This window comes from Micromesistius poutassou, assembly GCF_964030765.1.
Source record: "Micromesistius poutassou genome assembly, chromosome: 2".
In the NCBI taxonomy this organism is placed as follows: Eukaryota; Metazoa; Chordata; class Actinopteri; order Gadiformes; family Gadidae; genus Micromesistius; species Micromesistius poutassou.
The window spans coordinates 5,506,716-5,522,846 of NC_140272.1; the positions used below are offsets into that span (position 1 = coordinate 5,506,716).

The 16,131-nt window shown below is 44.5% G+C and overlaps 1 protein-coding gene across 1 annotated transcript in view; it reads right to left on the reverse strand.

Annotated features, from left to right (window-relative positions):
- rnf123 (ring finger protein 123) overlaps positions 1-16,131 on the reverse strand; it is a 115,923-nt gene that overhangs the window by 55,743 nt on the left and 44,049 nt on the right. The window contains exon 36 of the mRNA XM_084464697.1: positions 15,445-15,529. Within this exon, the coding sequence (XP_084320823.1) occupies positions 15,445-15,529 (85 nt within the window). The remainder of the gene's footprint in view (positions 1-15,444; positions 15,530-16,131) is intronic.

A 16,131-nucleotide genomic window follows, 5' to 3' on the forward strand; every position in this document is an offset into this window, starting at 1 on the left:
TAAAGAAAATCACTTAAAAAATTAATGCTCAAAATAATCTTTTAAGTAAATTAAGTAAAACCCATAAAAAACAGACACCCATTGTATCATAAGAAAGAAAGAATTACAGGAAATAAACACAAACAAAGAAAATAATAGTGTAGTATATAGTATATCTATTTGTGCCTTTACAAATATATTAGACTTCAGGACAAACATGTATTTACACCCACCCATGTACTACACACACATACACAAACACGCACCCACACACACACACCTGCAGCGGTCTGTGTTGCCTGCTACAGGATGGGAGCTCTCATCAAAATAGAGTGCAGTGAGCTTCAGGTTGAGTTCCCCTGCCTCTGTGATCCCTCGCTGGATGCTGGTAACTAAAGCTGCTGCGGTATTGACTCCGGTGGAAGCTCACTTGTATTTCCCCCACACAGAACAGATGTTCTTTTGAAGCCGGGCTCTCAGAAGCCTCTACTATATCATCAGCGTTGCTACTTTTCACAGACGGACGCACGCACTATGGATTTAAATGAAAACAGAATGCTGCTAGGCACGTCAGCTGGAAGGGTGTGGAGTCATCGGCATCGTCATCTTGAGATGTTAAAAACAAAATAATACGGTTTATGTATTAAGGAAGAGAGAATTCAAGTTGCTTTTCCCTGTTTCACATCATCAGAGATAAATACTTCTGCCTGCCTTGACGGCTTGTCAAAAGAAGTGTGTTTAAGACAATCAATTTGAGCTCTGGTGATTTGTGGTGGGCGTTATTTATATTATTGAAGATATATGATATGTATATATCTTGTATATATCTATACATATATGATAAATAACCAAAATAACCACTTATTTATTTGACCATGAATGTCTTCACTGATGAGCCTCAGTCACAGGCCCTACAGAGAGGGCAAGAGCCGTTTTAAAAACCAGCCAGCTAAACTGCTTCATAGTCAAAGCGCCTGACGAGAGAGGAAGTCAACCTTTCCTACGTGAGGCGAGGGTACTCACTGGCAGAGCACTGCTCCCTTCTGATGAGCACTCCATTACTGGGGTTCATGTCATATCATGAAAACACGCTCGCCCTTGATTGGGTCTCTATGTGTAATTTCAGAGAGCGAGCGGAAAGCTACCGGCCCAGGGGATGGAAGTAGGTCAAGGGCGGGGAGGAGGAGACGGGGCCTGTGCCAGGGTGTAATGAACACACTGGGCCGTCACCTTCCTGCCGAGCAGCCTCGAACAACACATCATTACACGCTGCGTATGTGTATAACCCCCAGCTAATCAGCCGCATGAGTAGCCGCGAGGGTCAGCGTGTGCGTGTTTGTGTCTGGATGTCTATCTGTGTGTGTGTGTGTGTGTGTGTGTGTGTGTGTGTGTGTGTGTGTGTGTGTGTGTGTGTGTGTATGTGTTGGTCTGCATCTGTGTGTGTTGGTTTGCATCTGTGTGTGTGTGTGTGTGTGTGTGTGTGTGTGTGTGTTGGTCTGTATCTTTGTGTGTTTCTATCTGTGTGTGTGTGTGTGTGTGTGTGTGTGTGTGTGTGTGTGTGTGTGCGTTGGTCTGTATCTCTGTGTATGTATTTGATTCTGTGTTTGCGTGTGTATGTGTGTGCTTGTCTGTCTCTGTTTCTGTGTGTATATGTGTGTGTGTGTGTGTGTGTGTGTGTGTGTGTGTTTGTATCTGTTCCAGTGTGTGTGTGTGGATCTGTATCTGTTTGTGTGTGTTTGTGTGTGGCAATGAACACCTTTCCACATGTGTTCACAGCCCTATGAAGGTGACAACAACTGATAGCTTTAAACCTCTGCTATCACATCGCTCAGGTTCACTAGAAGCCAGTTCATCATCAGGAGACGGGAGGATCATTGTCATTCTGAGGGACATCTCAAACAAAGGAAAGCTTCTGTAATTACAGATCTAGCGGGACAAACATCAACACAACCAATTAGAGACCGGCAGACCCACAATTATATCAGACGACAACACTGAAACGCTCACAATCACTGGGATGCAATCACAACACATGAGGGCCTTGTGTGTATTTGTGTGTGCGGACGTCATGGGAGATGCGAGAGATGGCCACTAAGAACCAATCAGAGCCAGTGTACGTGGAATCCAACATGCCTTTTGAGACCTTGGAGGCCACTTACATTGGCACTAATTGGCCTCTCTCTCTACACACTCTGATGGAGAAACCTTCACTATACAATACACACAATACAATACAACACACACATAGAAGACACTGCCCAGGCCCCCATTAAAGGGCCCCTATTCGACCACTCGGTGAGATCTACCCTATAGTGAAATCAAAAGTGGGAGTGTCCCCCCCCAGACGTATGACAGATCGACCAGCCATAGGTGGGCGGAGCCATCATCCCTCAGGGTGGACTTTCCCACTTGTGATGTCATTAATGGATATATTTTTAAATGGCTTGTAATGGTTAATCAACATCACAGCTTGGGGTAAAATGAAGGCCTTTTAACATTCAAACACAGTGTCAACAATACAATACCAAAAAAGGTTTCTTTGAACCCAAGTGCTAGCATAGGAATCCGAAAGAATGCAATACACCCCAAATGAGAGCTGGCTATTCCCTGGTTTCACAATCTCCCTGACATACAATAACACGTGTAGCTTCAGCACAGGACAACACTAAATTCTAGATTCACTAAGACACAAATAACAACATCAGCGTTCCCCCTGAGCCCTGTCTTCTGATGGCCCCGAAAGCGCTAAGCTAATTAGCCTGGTGCCGATCTAATCTCTGGGAGGCTACAGCTGCTGATGTCATTCAGCCCAGCAGTAATGGACCATGATTAGCACCATTGATTTTCTACACTATGAGACCGGGAGGAGCTGGAGGAGGAAGAGGTGGAGGAGGAGGAGGAGGAGGTCGAGGATGAGGAGAGAGAGGGAGAGGAGGAGGAGGGAGAGGGAGAAGGGAGAGGGAGAGGAGGAGGTGGATTGAGAGGAGGGAGAGGGAGAGGAGGAAGAGGAAGAGGAGGAAGAGGAAGAAGGGCAAGAAGGGAAATGAGAAGGAGGAGGAGAAGGAGGAGGACAATGCTAGCCTGGAACAGCTCCATAAAGGACAGGAGAAAGGAAGGTAACAGTGTGGGAGGAGAAACCTCAAGGTGGAGAGGAGGAGATCATGGAGCAGGAGGTGGTGGAAGGAGATTCACTGAAGAGATTTGAGGAAAAAGATGGGGTGAGGTCGGAAGGCTGAGGAGGAACCAAGTTCCTCCACCCAGTTTGCTAGCGCCACCAGGGAGAATGTCGCTGGAACCAGATTGTACTTGTCTTTGTAGGCAGAATTAAATAGGATTATGATTGTGAAATTAAAATGTTTGTAGAAAGGGGGGCCTTAGGAAAGAGAAAATAAAGGGACAAAACAAACAGAATTGACTTGTGCCGAGCAAATGAAATGAGAGGAATGAAATAATAATAATAATAATAATAATAAATCTTTATTTCAGACCCAGGGGGATCCATATCACCATAAAAGCAGAATAAGATAATAAAAACAAAGACAGAAAAAAAAAAAAAAAACACACAAAAAAAACACAAAATACAGAGCCTTCCCCACTATTCAGTGTAGGCTTGCATACAAACATGTTCTAAAATGGTTCCACAGTCTGGACGAAAATCTTACAGAACTGCGTACAGGATTAACCAACACATTAATAAGTTCATTCTCTGATTCTGACGCCCTACACATAAATCTGTGCATCAGATTGCGCAGAACACCAGAGCAGGTGGGTACCCCGACACTAACAAACATATGGCTTGCACATTGCAAATAGAATGGATGAGCGAGTGAAAGCATGAATGGATGAGTATGAGAGGTGGGGCGGAGGGATGAATGGAGGGATGTGTGGGTGTGCGTGTGTAATTACATATATTATATTATAAGAGGAGAAAATGAGGATTAATTGTCCTCCAGAGGAACACGAGATGGAAGAGAGATCAAGAGCGAGAAAGAGAGATATACAGGGAGAGAGAGATAGGGAGAGAGGGAGAGAGAGATAGAGAGAGAGAGAGAGAGAGCGAGAGAGCTACCTCATTTAACAGAAAGGACTAATGGTGGCTACGATAAGGGATAGTTATGAGGCAGGGCTGACATCGGAGAAGTTAGTGTTGAAGAGAGCTCTTCTGCATTTCTCCATCATGTTCCACGAAAGAAGGCAAGGAAAATATGATGGAGAATGTCAATCATGCAACAGGGAGTGGAGACTTAAATAGGACAGAGATGGAGTAAAGGTAAGGATTATTAATGAATACATTAATGGACAGAAAGATGGATGAAGAGTAGAAGGAGGGATGGATAAATGGGTGCATTGATGGAGAGATAGATGGATGGACAGATAGATGGATGGATGGATGCATAAATGAAAGCATGAACAAAGGGGTGGATGGTTGAATGGACAGATGGATGCATGAATGGATGCATTGGTCAGATGAATGGACAGACGGATGCCTGCGTGGATAGCTACAAACCATTCAACAGCACGATGCACTATAAATAATTACACATTCAATTAACGACTTGTAGCTCTGTTTTTTTTTCCCTGTGTAACAGGATAACAAGAGTCGCAGCAACACTGGGTGTAGCAATGACCTACATTAATGAACCACTTCCAAACGGAATGAATCCATGTACGTGGTGCACACTTCCTCACACCGCCAGCCAGCTGAGCACACTCATAACAATGTTGGTAATTAGCTGGGTAGACAGCCCCAGGCTCCGTGGCAGGGAGCAGTCCCTGTGGTTTAACTCCATTATATCAACCAGCATTGCACCCCGATGCATTACGACGAAGACACTGTGGAATGAGGCTTATCATGCAATGTGGGGGTTTCAACTACAAGATTAAAAGGTGCTGTAGGTCAGACTGGACAGTTGGGAAGAAAGAGAGAGAGAGAGAGAGAGAGAGAGAGAGAGAGAGAGAGAGAGAGAGAGAGAGAGAGAGAGAATCTTACCGAGAGAGCTCTTGGTAAGATGTTGAACGTAAACAACCAAAACGACCCCCCCTCCCTCTCTGCGTCCTCCGTCCCTACGTTTCTCTTTTCTTGTTTTTCACACACCAGTGAAAGAAAGGCAGGATTGGATTCCTGAACCAATCAGAGAAAAGATGCCTTGATTAGATATTAGTGGCCTGAGATCTAATTTTTCGCATATTTTCACAGCACACTGGCAATGCCACTTTTGACAAATGGCTCTCAAATAAAAGCTCTTACTGTTACCTACAGCACATTAAGCAACGATTGGAAGACAATTGCAAGAATGTCATGCGTGTCTTTCTTCTGTCTTCCCTTTGACTTGGTATCCTTTGTTGGTTATTTTATGAGCGGATTGCAGCTGTATTGCTCAGTAGTCTCATGTCGGATCTAGAGTTTGACTGGATCCAGTCTCTAAGATGGACTAAATATCCGTTCTCCTGTATGGTTCTGGTGGTAACCAGGTTTATTTTATGTCCGGCGACCGAATACATCTTCTTGGAGGTAAGGAGGTAAGGGGAATCCTTAAGGACACAGGGGAGCAGGAGGAGAAGCAGAGCTCGTTGTAGCAAGACAGCAGCAGGAGGAAGAGGAGGAGGTGGAGGTGAAGGAGGAGTCGGGACTCAAACACTTCTTATTATTTCTATTTTTAAGGACCCCCTGCCAAGAGTGAACATGTGTTTTCTAGAAGGTTCCTTCCCACTAAAAATAGTGAAAGGGCTTTTATTTTGAAGCAGAGAAGGAGTGGCGTAAAACACTATTTGTCATGTTTAGAGTAGGTAAGGTCTACCAGGTAGATACGATCTACCACGTCTGCTGGCTACCCAAGTATTCACTTCGTTAAAAGTCGAAATTAGAAAATAGCCAGGCGTGTTTTGGAGATGCATTTTTATAGATCCTGACCCTCCGTTATTGTAAAATAAAAGCTCAAGGTAAGTACTGTACATACTCTGTGTAAGCATACACATGTGTATCTCTATATGTACGTACGTGCACAGATACAAATGTGTAGTATGAATATACAGAAGTACACACACACACACACAGATGGAATAAATAGAATAAGAAGCAATCCTCTTCCCGGTATGAAACTGGACCCTGTGTCGCTGCAAAGCTAACCTAGCCAGAGTAGATGCTGTATTGAGAAGATACCCCGAGGTGTACACCGAAGCACAGTAATAGGGGTCACGGGTGACTGAGTGAATGAATCAGAAGAGGACGGGAGAGGATGAGTGGATGAGTGATGGAGCCGTCAGGGCTGTGGAATGCCAGCCCCATTCAGGAGCATCAAACAGCGGCCACTCCAGATAGTCAACATCAGTCAAACCCTCGAGACATGTGGGGTGAAATGGACTCTCCCATTAGGGGGTTGACTTCAATGGCAAAATAATATATCAAATCGTTCGGATCTACAGGTTATAATTAAAAAATTAAAAAGGACACATGGATGAAAGAAAAAGTGTGCTGAGAAGTAAGAATTCATGAGTATAAAGACCTAAACAGTAGTCATCAGTGTACTATATATATATATATATATATATATATATATACTATAGTATTTGTATTCAGGGCCTCCTATAACACATCTATATGGATGAGTGCTTCCACCCAGTAAGCACCAGTTATAACCAGTTACAACCCGACAAGCGGCCTTCACTTCAAACCCCTCATCACAAACTACTCACACTGTGGGCCCTCAGTGTACCCCTCTCTGTCCCATGTACCCCCACATCCCCGTAGTATACTATTACCATTCATTATTACCATTGAAGTGGGCTGGGGGGGTTTAAATGGATCATGCCGTGGCCCTGCTTCTATTTCTGCTCTTAAAGAAATGATTCACCCTAACACTATTCTAAACCCATTCATTGTACTTACTCTGAACACTTCAAAATATTCTGTCACATCATTATAGAATTTTTTTTTTTTGCAAAAATGTGTAAGCCCTCATTGTCAGGCTTTGAGAAAGCTATGTTTTCTACTTAACTAAAACCCTGGAATCCTGATCAGGGTTTATTGATGAGAATCAATCGACATATATTGAATTAAACAAATAAAACAAAAACGATGCAAAAATATACTTCACAAGTTTTTAGAAACTCAACCCAGGAACCTGCTTTTTTAGCAGCTAGTGACTGGTAGACTACCAGTCTCCCAGTGTAATGGTGTAGCAGACCAGTCTCCCAGTGTAATGGTATAGCACACCACCAGTCTCCCAGTGTAACGGTATAGCAGACCACCAGTCTCCCAGTGCATTGATGCCGGTGACAGCCTCACTCTCACCCCAGAGGTAACGACAAGGATATGCTGCGCTGGCACCAGGATTAACATAAGCTATTAATCAGCCTCTGATAGCGTCAGCCTTGCTCGGTTAGCAGGGTTCAGGACTGCAACTGTTTAATCTGATGATGCCAGGTACATTTTCCTAGGCCTATACATATCAGGGTTTTTCACAAACAATATACACTTTTGCCACCATACTCCTTTCCAGTGACGCCATGTTACATGTGAAACCGGTCTGGCCCAATGCCGACATTAGTTGACGTAGGAACACACGTTGTATTGGATAAAGCAGAAAAAGCTGGGCAATATCAGCAGTAAGGGCAGTGTGGAGGAAGTCAGTGGCTTCAATGAGAAGCGAGACGAGCCACAGAGAGCCGCGTGGGGCAGCCTTGCGTGAAAGGACAACAGGTGTCTTCAGATTGGATCTTTGGTCTTGTTCCGTGTTTGATATGATGGGTGTCAATGGTTGGGGCTGGGAAGCCAAGGCTTTGAGCAGTCCTGGAAGTTACTGGCCATCTGTGCTTCTGTGTCTTCTCAGCCTAACAGTTAAAAGGATAACGATACTTGTGTGTATTTTGCCCAAAATGTGCATATCTCAATTTAAATTTTGAACATCTTTGATCTGTACAATTTTACAATTCAAACGTATTCAAATGACTATACACAGATGGATGGTACAAGACAAAAGACCATACTGTGAAAAAGGGATGCGACCAAATTTGTTACAGCGCCACCAAATTAAAAAGTTTGTGGAAATTGTTATCTTTGAGAGCGGGAGAGCCATACGCAGAACGCTAAATCAGAGGCTGTCACACCTCAGCTGCTGTGTTTATACCGGCTCAATGCTGAGCTCTGCAGTATATCCAACTGTACTGAGCTAATCGCCAATAAACCCCTGATAAACTAAAGCGAGACCCCCTCTAATTTACGCAATTAGATACACGCTATTGCTGTGATTACTCAATCAGCCCTACAAGTGAAAGCGTGGTAAAAACACGGTCAACATGTTCCAGCACATGTTCCAGCTCACTAGAGTGGGTTTATGATCTACTAAGCTAATCCACCAATTTGGTACCAAAGTAATGTTTTAGCCTCAGACCGTGTCTATTTTAGGAAGGTGAACTCTTATGCCGCTTTTCCACCGACAGTACCAGCTCAACACGCAACGACTTAGCGCGGCACGACTTGGTTTGGTTCCAGGCATGTCGCGTTTCCATCTAAAAAAGTACCTCTTCAACGTGGGCGGGTCGTAGAAAATAACCTCTCCAATGTGGGTGGGTCATCATTAGGTTTTAATCCCGGGAGGTGGGATTCCTGGGAAATCTGAATCTGATCAAGACTATTTCCTGATTCCCGGGAAAGGTTATGATGGGAAATAAAATAAAAAGCGCAATGACTGCGCGTCTATTGTTGTCATTCGGTAGCGTTGATGGAGGCGAAACTCGAGCCCTGGGAAAGGAACGACACTAAAACGCATCAGCGAAACGCTGATCTGTGTCCCCCTCGAGAGCGGGTCTGTGGACTCCAGCCATGCCGGACACACACAACCACGCTGGACACATACAACCACGCACAGCCTAACTCTAGCCCCGGGAAAGGAGCGACACACACGGCAAAACGCTGATCTGTGTCCCCCTCGGGTCCGTGGACTCCAACCACGCCAGACACAACTTAACTTTGTGATTATTCCCGTTTGCAGCCGCTGGCCAATCAGTTGCCAGCAGCCTGTTTACGTCATACAAAAGTACCATTGGAACCTCGACAGAGGTGCTACTAAAAAAAGTACCCGGTACTAGGTACCAGGTATGTTTTTTGCCAATGGAAACGCAAAAAAACACGGGCCAATTCGAGGCGAGTCGAGGTGAGTTGAGCTGGTACTGTCAGTGGAAAAGGGGCATTAGAGTACAAGATATATTATAGATATAATATTTTACAGATATTAGTTATTATTAAGAATAAAGTATTTGTAAATGTATTGTGGTAAAAAAAACATAAGGAAATGAAAACCGTAAAGTGGTGAAGTAAGTAAGTGTGGTGGATTGTTTTAAATTCAACAGTATACAGTAATAATCCTGTGGCCAACCAGCCCTAACGGTCTAGGGACAGGATTGCTTCAAAGTCTTCTGGGAAGTGTAGTCTCTCCAAGGTGAGCGGCTGCTCTGAGCTGTTGCCCTTTGACTGATTTAACCTGACAGTTGTGCTGACCAGGCTAGAGAGGGACCTTTGTGATTCCTTCCCGTTGTACAGGCGTTAAATCATCCCTGGTTCTGATGACGGGGCGTCAAGAGGCCGCCCTTACCGTCTATTAATTATCCGGTTCGCAGAGGCGTTCGATTCTAAGCAATGTTAACCTTCTTTCACCATGGTTTATTAACCCCTGGGATGGAATAAATGTGCCGATAGATACGCGCTCAACCTTCCGGAACCAACTGTGTGACATTCAACACTCCAGCCAGTGTGTTGAACGTGTGTGGAGGAAGAAACTCCTGAAACACACCAGCTGTTTGAAGGCTGGCCATTCCTGCCATTGAGCTCCAGTCTCAGGATGGATTAACCTGTATCTGGCCGACTAGACTTCAAAACTAAACTATCCCATCGTAATTACATCATTATAAGCTACAAATCGAGTAAACGTTTTGTCAAATCAACTGATTTTGTAGATAAAGTAGAATGCCTTGTTACAAGCTACTTCAAGGACAACACAAAAATAACCTATGCTTACTACAGCTGGGGTAGATAGCATAGCTGCATTAGACTAAAAAGCCTTTTGCATACCATTTCATTGTCTCCAAGGAGCCGTTAAAAGGTATAGTGTCATCCTGCCATTATGGGTCTCTCAATAACAAAACAATAACAAAAGTTATAGTTTGATTACGTTGTGAAGTAGATTGGGATTGTTTTTCTGTTGGGGAGTTTGCGATCATGTTCACGTATGTGGTATGCGGGAATGTTACCTAATACACCTTTAAAAGCCTGGCTTGTCATATGCAAAAGGCTGATTTAGATTAGGCTACTAGGTCAAACTGTTTAGCCTGCTATAACATAGCTGATGAAACATTTAGTACACAGTCCTCTGATTTATCAGACTTTTTCTTGGCCACGTGCCTCATAAACGAGATTAACTCATCACTCTTCCGACTCCACCACGGTTCACTCAGCTGTGCTGCCATCTGCCACCCTGCATTGATTGGAAAGCACCACATTTTGTATTGTTACTATAGCCTGTTCTTTCACACTTTTTTTCACACCTTTTAACTTTAACAGTTAAAAGGATCTAATTACCGAAATGTGCATGTATCTGAAATGTTGTTTTCAACCTTTTTCAATCTGGACAATCTGGGTAGTATTGAATCATCTAAAATGTACTTAAGCTTATTTTAAAAACTTCCACATCCCCACCTTGTAAACACAGAGTCTTGGCTAATGTTGGATATAACTAATTGTTTCATTTGTTTTTGCAATGAAGGTAACCTCCCCACCCGTCCCTGTCCCCATACAGTGCATCCATTACATTCCTATTTACCGGAGGATCCTTTTCGTGGAGAGTAGTCTGAACATTTTTCCAACAAGCCCCCGTATCAGAGCTGGTAATGCTCAGGCAATGATGTGGCACCCAGACCTTTATCAACTCAACCTGTCACTGCTTTCACTGATTCATCCTCGTTCCCAACCGCAGCAGAACAGGAAGCCGAGAAGCACTGTCACGTTCAAGCTAATCTGTACGAGAGCCATGCAAATGATCAGTTTCATCACATCTTTGCACAGGATTAACTAAAGCTTTGGCTCAATTTCAAAGTGGTCAATGCAAACAATAGCGGGTGGTATTACACTCAGTGGTGGTTTATTATTTTGTCCCCTATAGAATATAAGCACTTGCATGGTCACAACTATTAGCAGTGTTGGGAAAGTTCACTTTCTACATGAACTAGTTCAAAGTTCAGTTCACAAATTTTAAAATGAACTAGTTCAGTTCATAGTTCATAATTCAAAATTTTGAACTAAGTTCACAGTTCCAAAAATGAACTAGTTCATAGTTATGTTTTTCAATATGTTGCTGGGAGCTATTATTTCGGAACCAACGCTCTCTCAGTTTAACTTCGTTCAAGAGTGCCAGATTTCTATAGAGCCTTCCACACGAAAACCCGGCTAAAACACACCGTAAACAAGCCTTAAAGGACAATTCAGGTATTTTGAACATTGAGCCCCCTTTCTGGTTTGTCTAGGATGAAATAGAGTGATTGACACCGAATGTTGACGATTGTTCCTGTCTCGGGTATTTGGCTCATTTCAAATCGTCCCTGCCTGCTTCAGAATGGCTGGCTACATGTATGTACAAACTTGGAAGGAAATTCAAACGTGTGGAATAATAATCATGACGAAAGCATGCGGGAAACACAGATGGGGGAACAAGCAACAATGGAGTTATTAATAACGCTTATCGCATGCCTTCCGATAAAACTAAATTAACAGCAAACCAGATTATCCCACGGAGTACGATGAATGGGTCTAATCACAGAGGGGGAAAAACGCCGGGCGATAAAGTGTAACGTTGACAAAGAGACCGATTATTGACCTTTATCTTAATCAACGTTATTGGATATCAGAATGTGTAATTCAATATCACTTTATGTATGTGGTTCAGAGTCAAAACAGACAGAGTAAATATCACAGCACTCAGCTACTCACAGATATTACAAGACGGGGTTGAAGTCACAACCAGGGAGCCAACAGTGTAAAGCGTGGAACACACTGGCCCAACCGCCATCTGAGATGTTTGGGGAGACTTGGACAAGTTCGGGAACCAATCTGTTTGGTGTGTTCAGCTGTGTTGGAAGCTTTTGGAACTGCGTGGACGGGGTCTGGTCCGATTCAACTTGCAAAGTCTGAGAGCGTTGGTGTCTGCAGATCCGAGCTTGTGATTAACCAGCGAATCAGCGTGGTGTGTGGAAGGGGCAGACTAGCACCACGAGACTAGCGCCACCCGATGTTAAGGAGACTTATTGCATCTCACGCAAGCGCAGAACGGACACACTTCTGTGTAGTTGGCAGTAGTCTTCGCGGTTTATTTCAATGCAACTTTTCTGCTGAACGTGTCAGACAAGAGTCTGACCCTACAGAGTGGTCTATGGAGGGGTCGGATAAAGGCTACAGAGTGGTCGGATAAAGGCTACGGAGGGGTTGGATAAAGGCTACGGAGTGGTCGTATAAAGGCTGTTGGCCGTTGGTTTGAGTCTGGGCTGTGTGTAGGCCCTTTAAGAGAGACCCATGAACCCAGAGAAAGCCATCACCGACCGCTGCCAGTCATATAAACTAGACAGGGACCAGCAGCCCACTCTGTCCACAGAGTGATGAAGGCACAGAAAATGATTCAGAGGAAGAGGTGAAGTGAGAATAAAGAGATTAATTAAAAGAGTGATGGGGGGAAGACAGTAGTGAGAACATGAGAGAAAGATTGGAAATTCAGAGGGGAGAAGACAGAAGGTTGGAACGTCTGTTAGGTATTTCTGTCATAGGAAGGAAGTCATCGGGTGACAGGTTCACACCTTAAATGTGTCGCGTCCCCAAACTTGGGTGTAATTGGAACCTGGGGATTCTGGGAAAAGGAGTCTCAGGGAGGTTTGGACCAGTATCAAAGGGCTGAAAATAGCAGATCAACAGCCAGCCTTTGACACTCTGCGAGGACATACAAACACATTTAGCCCACAAGCGTTAATGTATGCGTGAACATGTACACACACACCCAACTACACACACACACACACACACACACACACTATGTCAAATAACGCTCCCCCCATCAAGCCAAGATGGAGAGAGATCTGAATTCATTAACAGCAGCATGGGTGAACCGAAGTAAACAGTAGTGTAAAAGAATATGTTTTATAATAATAAGACTGGGTCCCATCATCAGTGATGGACCTTGGAGCCCACTTATTCAGAGTTACTGTATTGGACAGCATGGCACGCCTCTGTTTGAAGATTCAATCAGAGAGCAGTGACGCAATTATTTTGCAAAAAGTATCGTAGCTTCCCCTCGAAGAGGAGCAGAAGAAGACAAAGTCATGATTGGCTGGGCAAACACAAGAAGGAAATGGTGGTAATGAGGGGATTGGGGAGTGAAAATTTTTTTACACAAATTAATAAAAAAAAGACTGAATATTTTAAGGAAGGCAGAGAATGATGTGGTGATGTCTGGAGGGCTGGATGGAGGAAGTTAATGAGAAAAAAGAAGAGAACACTTAATTTATCTCAGGTGGGGAAATGTGGGAATTTAAAAACAGGCTAAACTAAATATGCCAGGTAGAGCTAATGCCATACAATAAAATACTAAAAACTAAATAGAAAAGACAAATAATAAACTAAATGTAAGAACAAACTTTGTAAAAACAAAGTATTAAACATGAAGTGCAAAATGTGCCTTAACTCAAGTGTATGGGATGAGGTATTAAGGTTTCCACAGGAAGTTAATTACATGTAACAGTGACTGGAGACGCTGAGGAGAACTGAGGTGTGAAGAAGGATACAACTGACTTCCTGTCTGCATGGGGTTCCAGAGGCAATCGGCTGCTCATTAATTCACAGGGTGTTGGAACCGTGTAAGGACCGTGTTCATCTGCATAGCTGGCAGGAGTGCCGTGTTCATATGGGTCTGAGACTGAGTATTACACACGTTTTATTTATAGATGTAGTAAAGGTCAGGACGTGAGAGCCCAATGTCCGCAGTCTCCCTGAGCCCATTAATGGCCTGTTTCTTAAACAATCTACCATATATACATTTCATATTCTAATATATATATATATATATATTGTTCTGACAATTTATATTATCCTTATATTATTATTATCCTGTGGGCTTCCATGGCGTTTATGGAAATGAGGAGGGGTTGGAATTCATAATTCAGTGGCTGTAATATAGTGTTTATTTACAGAGACCGCAGGCCCCCAGCAGAGAGAGAGAGAGATGGCAATAAAGCCCTTTGAGAGAGAGAGAGAGAGCGAGAGAGAGAGAGAGAGAGAGAGAGAGAGAGAGAGAGAGAGAGAGAGAGAGAGAGAGAGGCCATGGCAATAAAGCCCTCTGAATCCTGAGAAAGAGAGATAGAAGGATGGGGCGAGTCAGAGACAGAGAGAGAGATGTCATGGCAATAAAGCCCTCTAAATTTTGAGAAAAATTGAGAGAGAGAGCGAGAGCGAGAGAGAGAGAGAGAGAGAGAGAGAGAGAGAGACACACACACACACACAGACGGCCAAACAGACACAGACAGAGAGAAATATAAAGTAAAAATATAAGACATACCGCAAAGGAAAAATAACAGAGAACAAGAAATAGAGAGAGACAACAAACAAGATAAAGAGGTAGAGGGACATAGACAAGGAGGCAGGGACAGATGGAGAGAGAGAGAAGAGAGACCAATCGAGAGAGCCAGCGCAATGAATCAACACAATGGCTGCCGTGTCCGGGGCCAGGCCATATGACGCTGTGTGCTCACAACGGTACACAACACTACAACAACAGACGCACAACGGCAGCTCTTCCAGAGCACCTGGCCGCCCGGGCGTGCCCTGAATCCGTTCAACAGCTCCAGGGGGATGAGGGCTCTCAGACAACACCCCCTTCAGACCCGCTGGGCCGCCTGAGGACAGGAGACGGGCCGTGCACAGCAATGTCCCCAACTTGGCTCATTTAGTATGATGACATGTGGCTGCCTCCTCTGCATGGTGAGGAGGGATGTGTCAGGGTGTGAGAGTCATGGTGAGGAGGGATGTGTCAGGGTGTGAGAGTCATGGTGAGGAGGGATGTGTCAGGGTGTGAGAGTCATGGTGAGGAGGGATGTGTCAGGGTGTGAGAGTCATGGTGAGGTTGTGTCAGGGGACAGACCTGGAGGTCTTTAGTGGGTGTCAGGCCGGTGGGGTCCTTGGTGAGGTTTAGATGTTAGGTCCTTCTTGTGATGATGTGTCACTTTGGATGTTACATCTTTGTCGTGTTCGTTAAAAGGTTAGGAGAACGTGTGGGTGTGTGTGGGGTGATCGGCCGGTGACACGATTGAGAGAAGTGAGAAGGCGAGGCATAACGTCAGCCGGGCTCGGAACAGAATGCCCAAAACACTCACACACGCACACAAAGACAGACACACACACTCACAGACACACAAAGGCACACACACACACACACTTACCCCTGTCTCTCTCCCTCCACCAGGATCTGGACCAGGATCCCCGTCACGGCGACCAGGATGGGGTAGTGATCCACACTCTCCAGCCCTACACAGAGAAATTACCATTTCAATCTCAGGCGCCAAGTGCTTAAATAACAGGATATGAGCTTGGTGGGAGGGTTTCTAAACACCGCCTCTAGAGAGGCGTCGCTGTCTTCATGAGACCCCCGAGCAGTGGAAAACCAATCAATCACACGACCGCATTGTCAGCAGCAAAGTGAACAATACCAAAAGATTTCTTTCATTTTTCCTGTGCCATTTAATCATTGTGACCGGTGGCATGGTGAGCCGTGTAGCGTGGTGGAACTACAAGCGTCCTATCTGATGAATCACTCCACACCACCGTCGTCTCACCCAATATCCTGACGCACGGCTGAATTATTTTTTCACACTTTGTGGGAATTGGCTTTTGACATTGACAGACTCGCTCCCCACTCCCACCCCTCTCTCTACCCCCATTACCCCTTTCTCTCCTCCTCTTGGACATCTACACCTCTTATCTCAGACCATCCTCTCTCTCTCTCTCTCTCTCTCTCTCTCTCTCTCTCTCTCTCTCTCTCTCTCTCTCTCTCTCTCTCTCTCTCTCTCTCTCTCTCTCTCTCTCTCTCTCTCTCTCTCTCTCTCTCTCTCTCTCTATGTTTGCAGGAG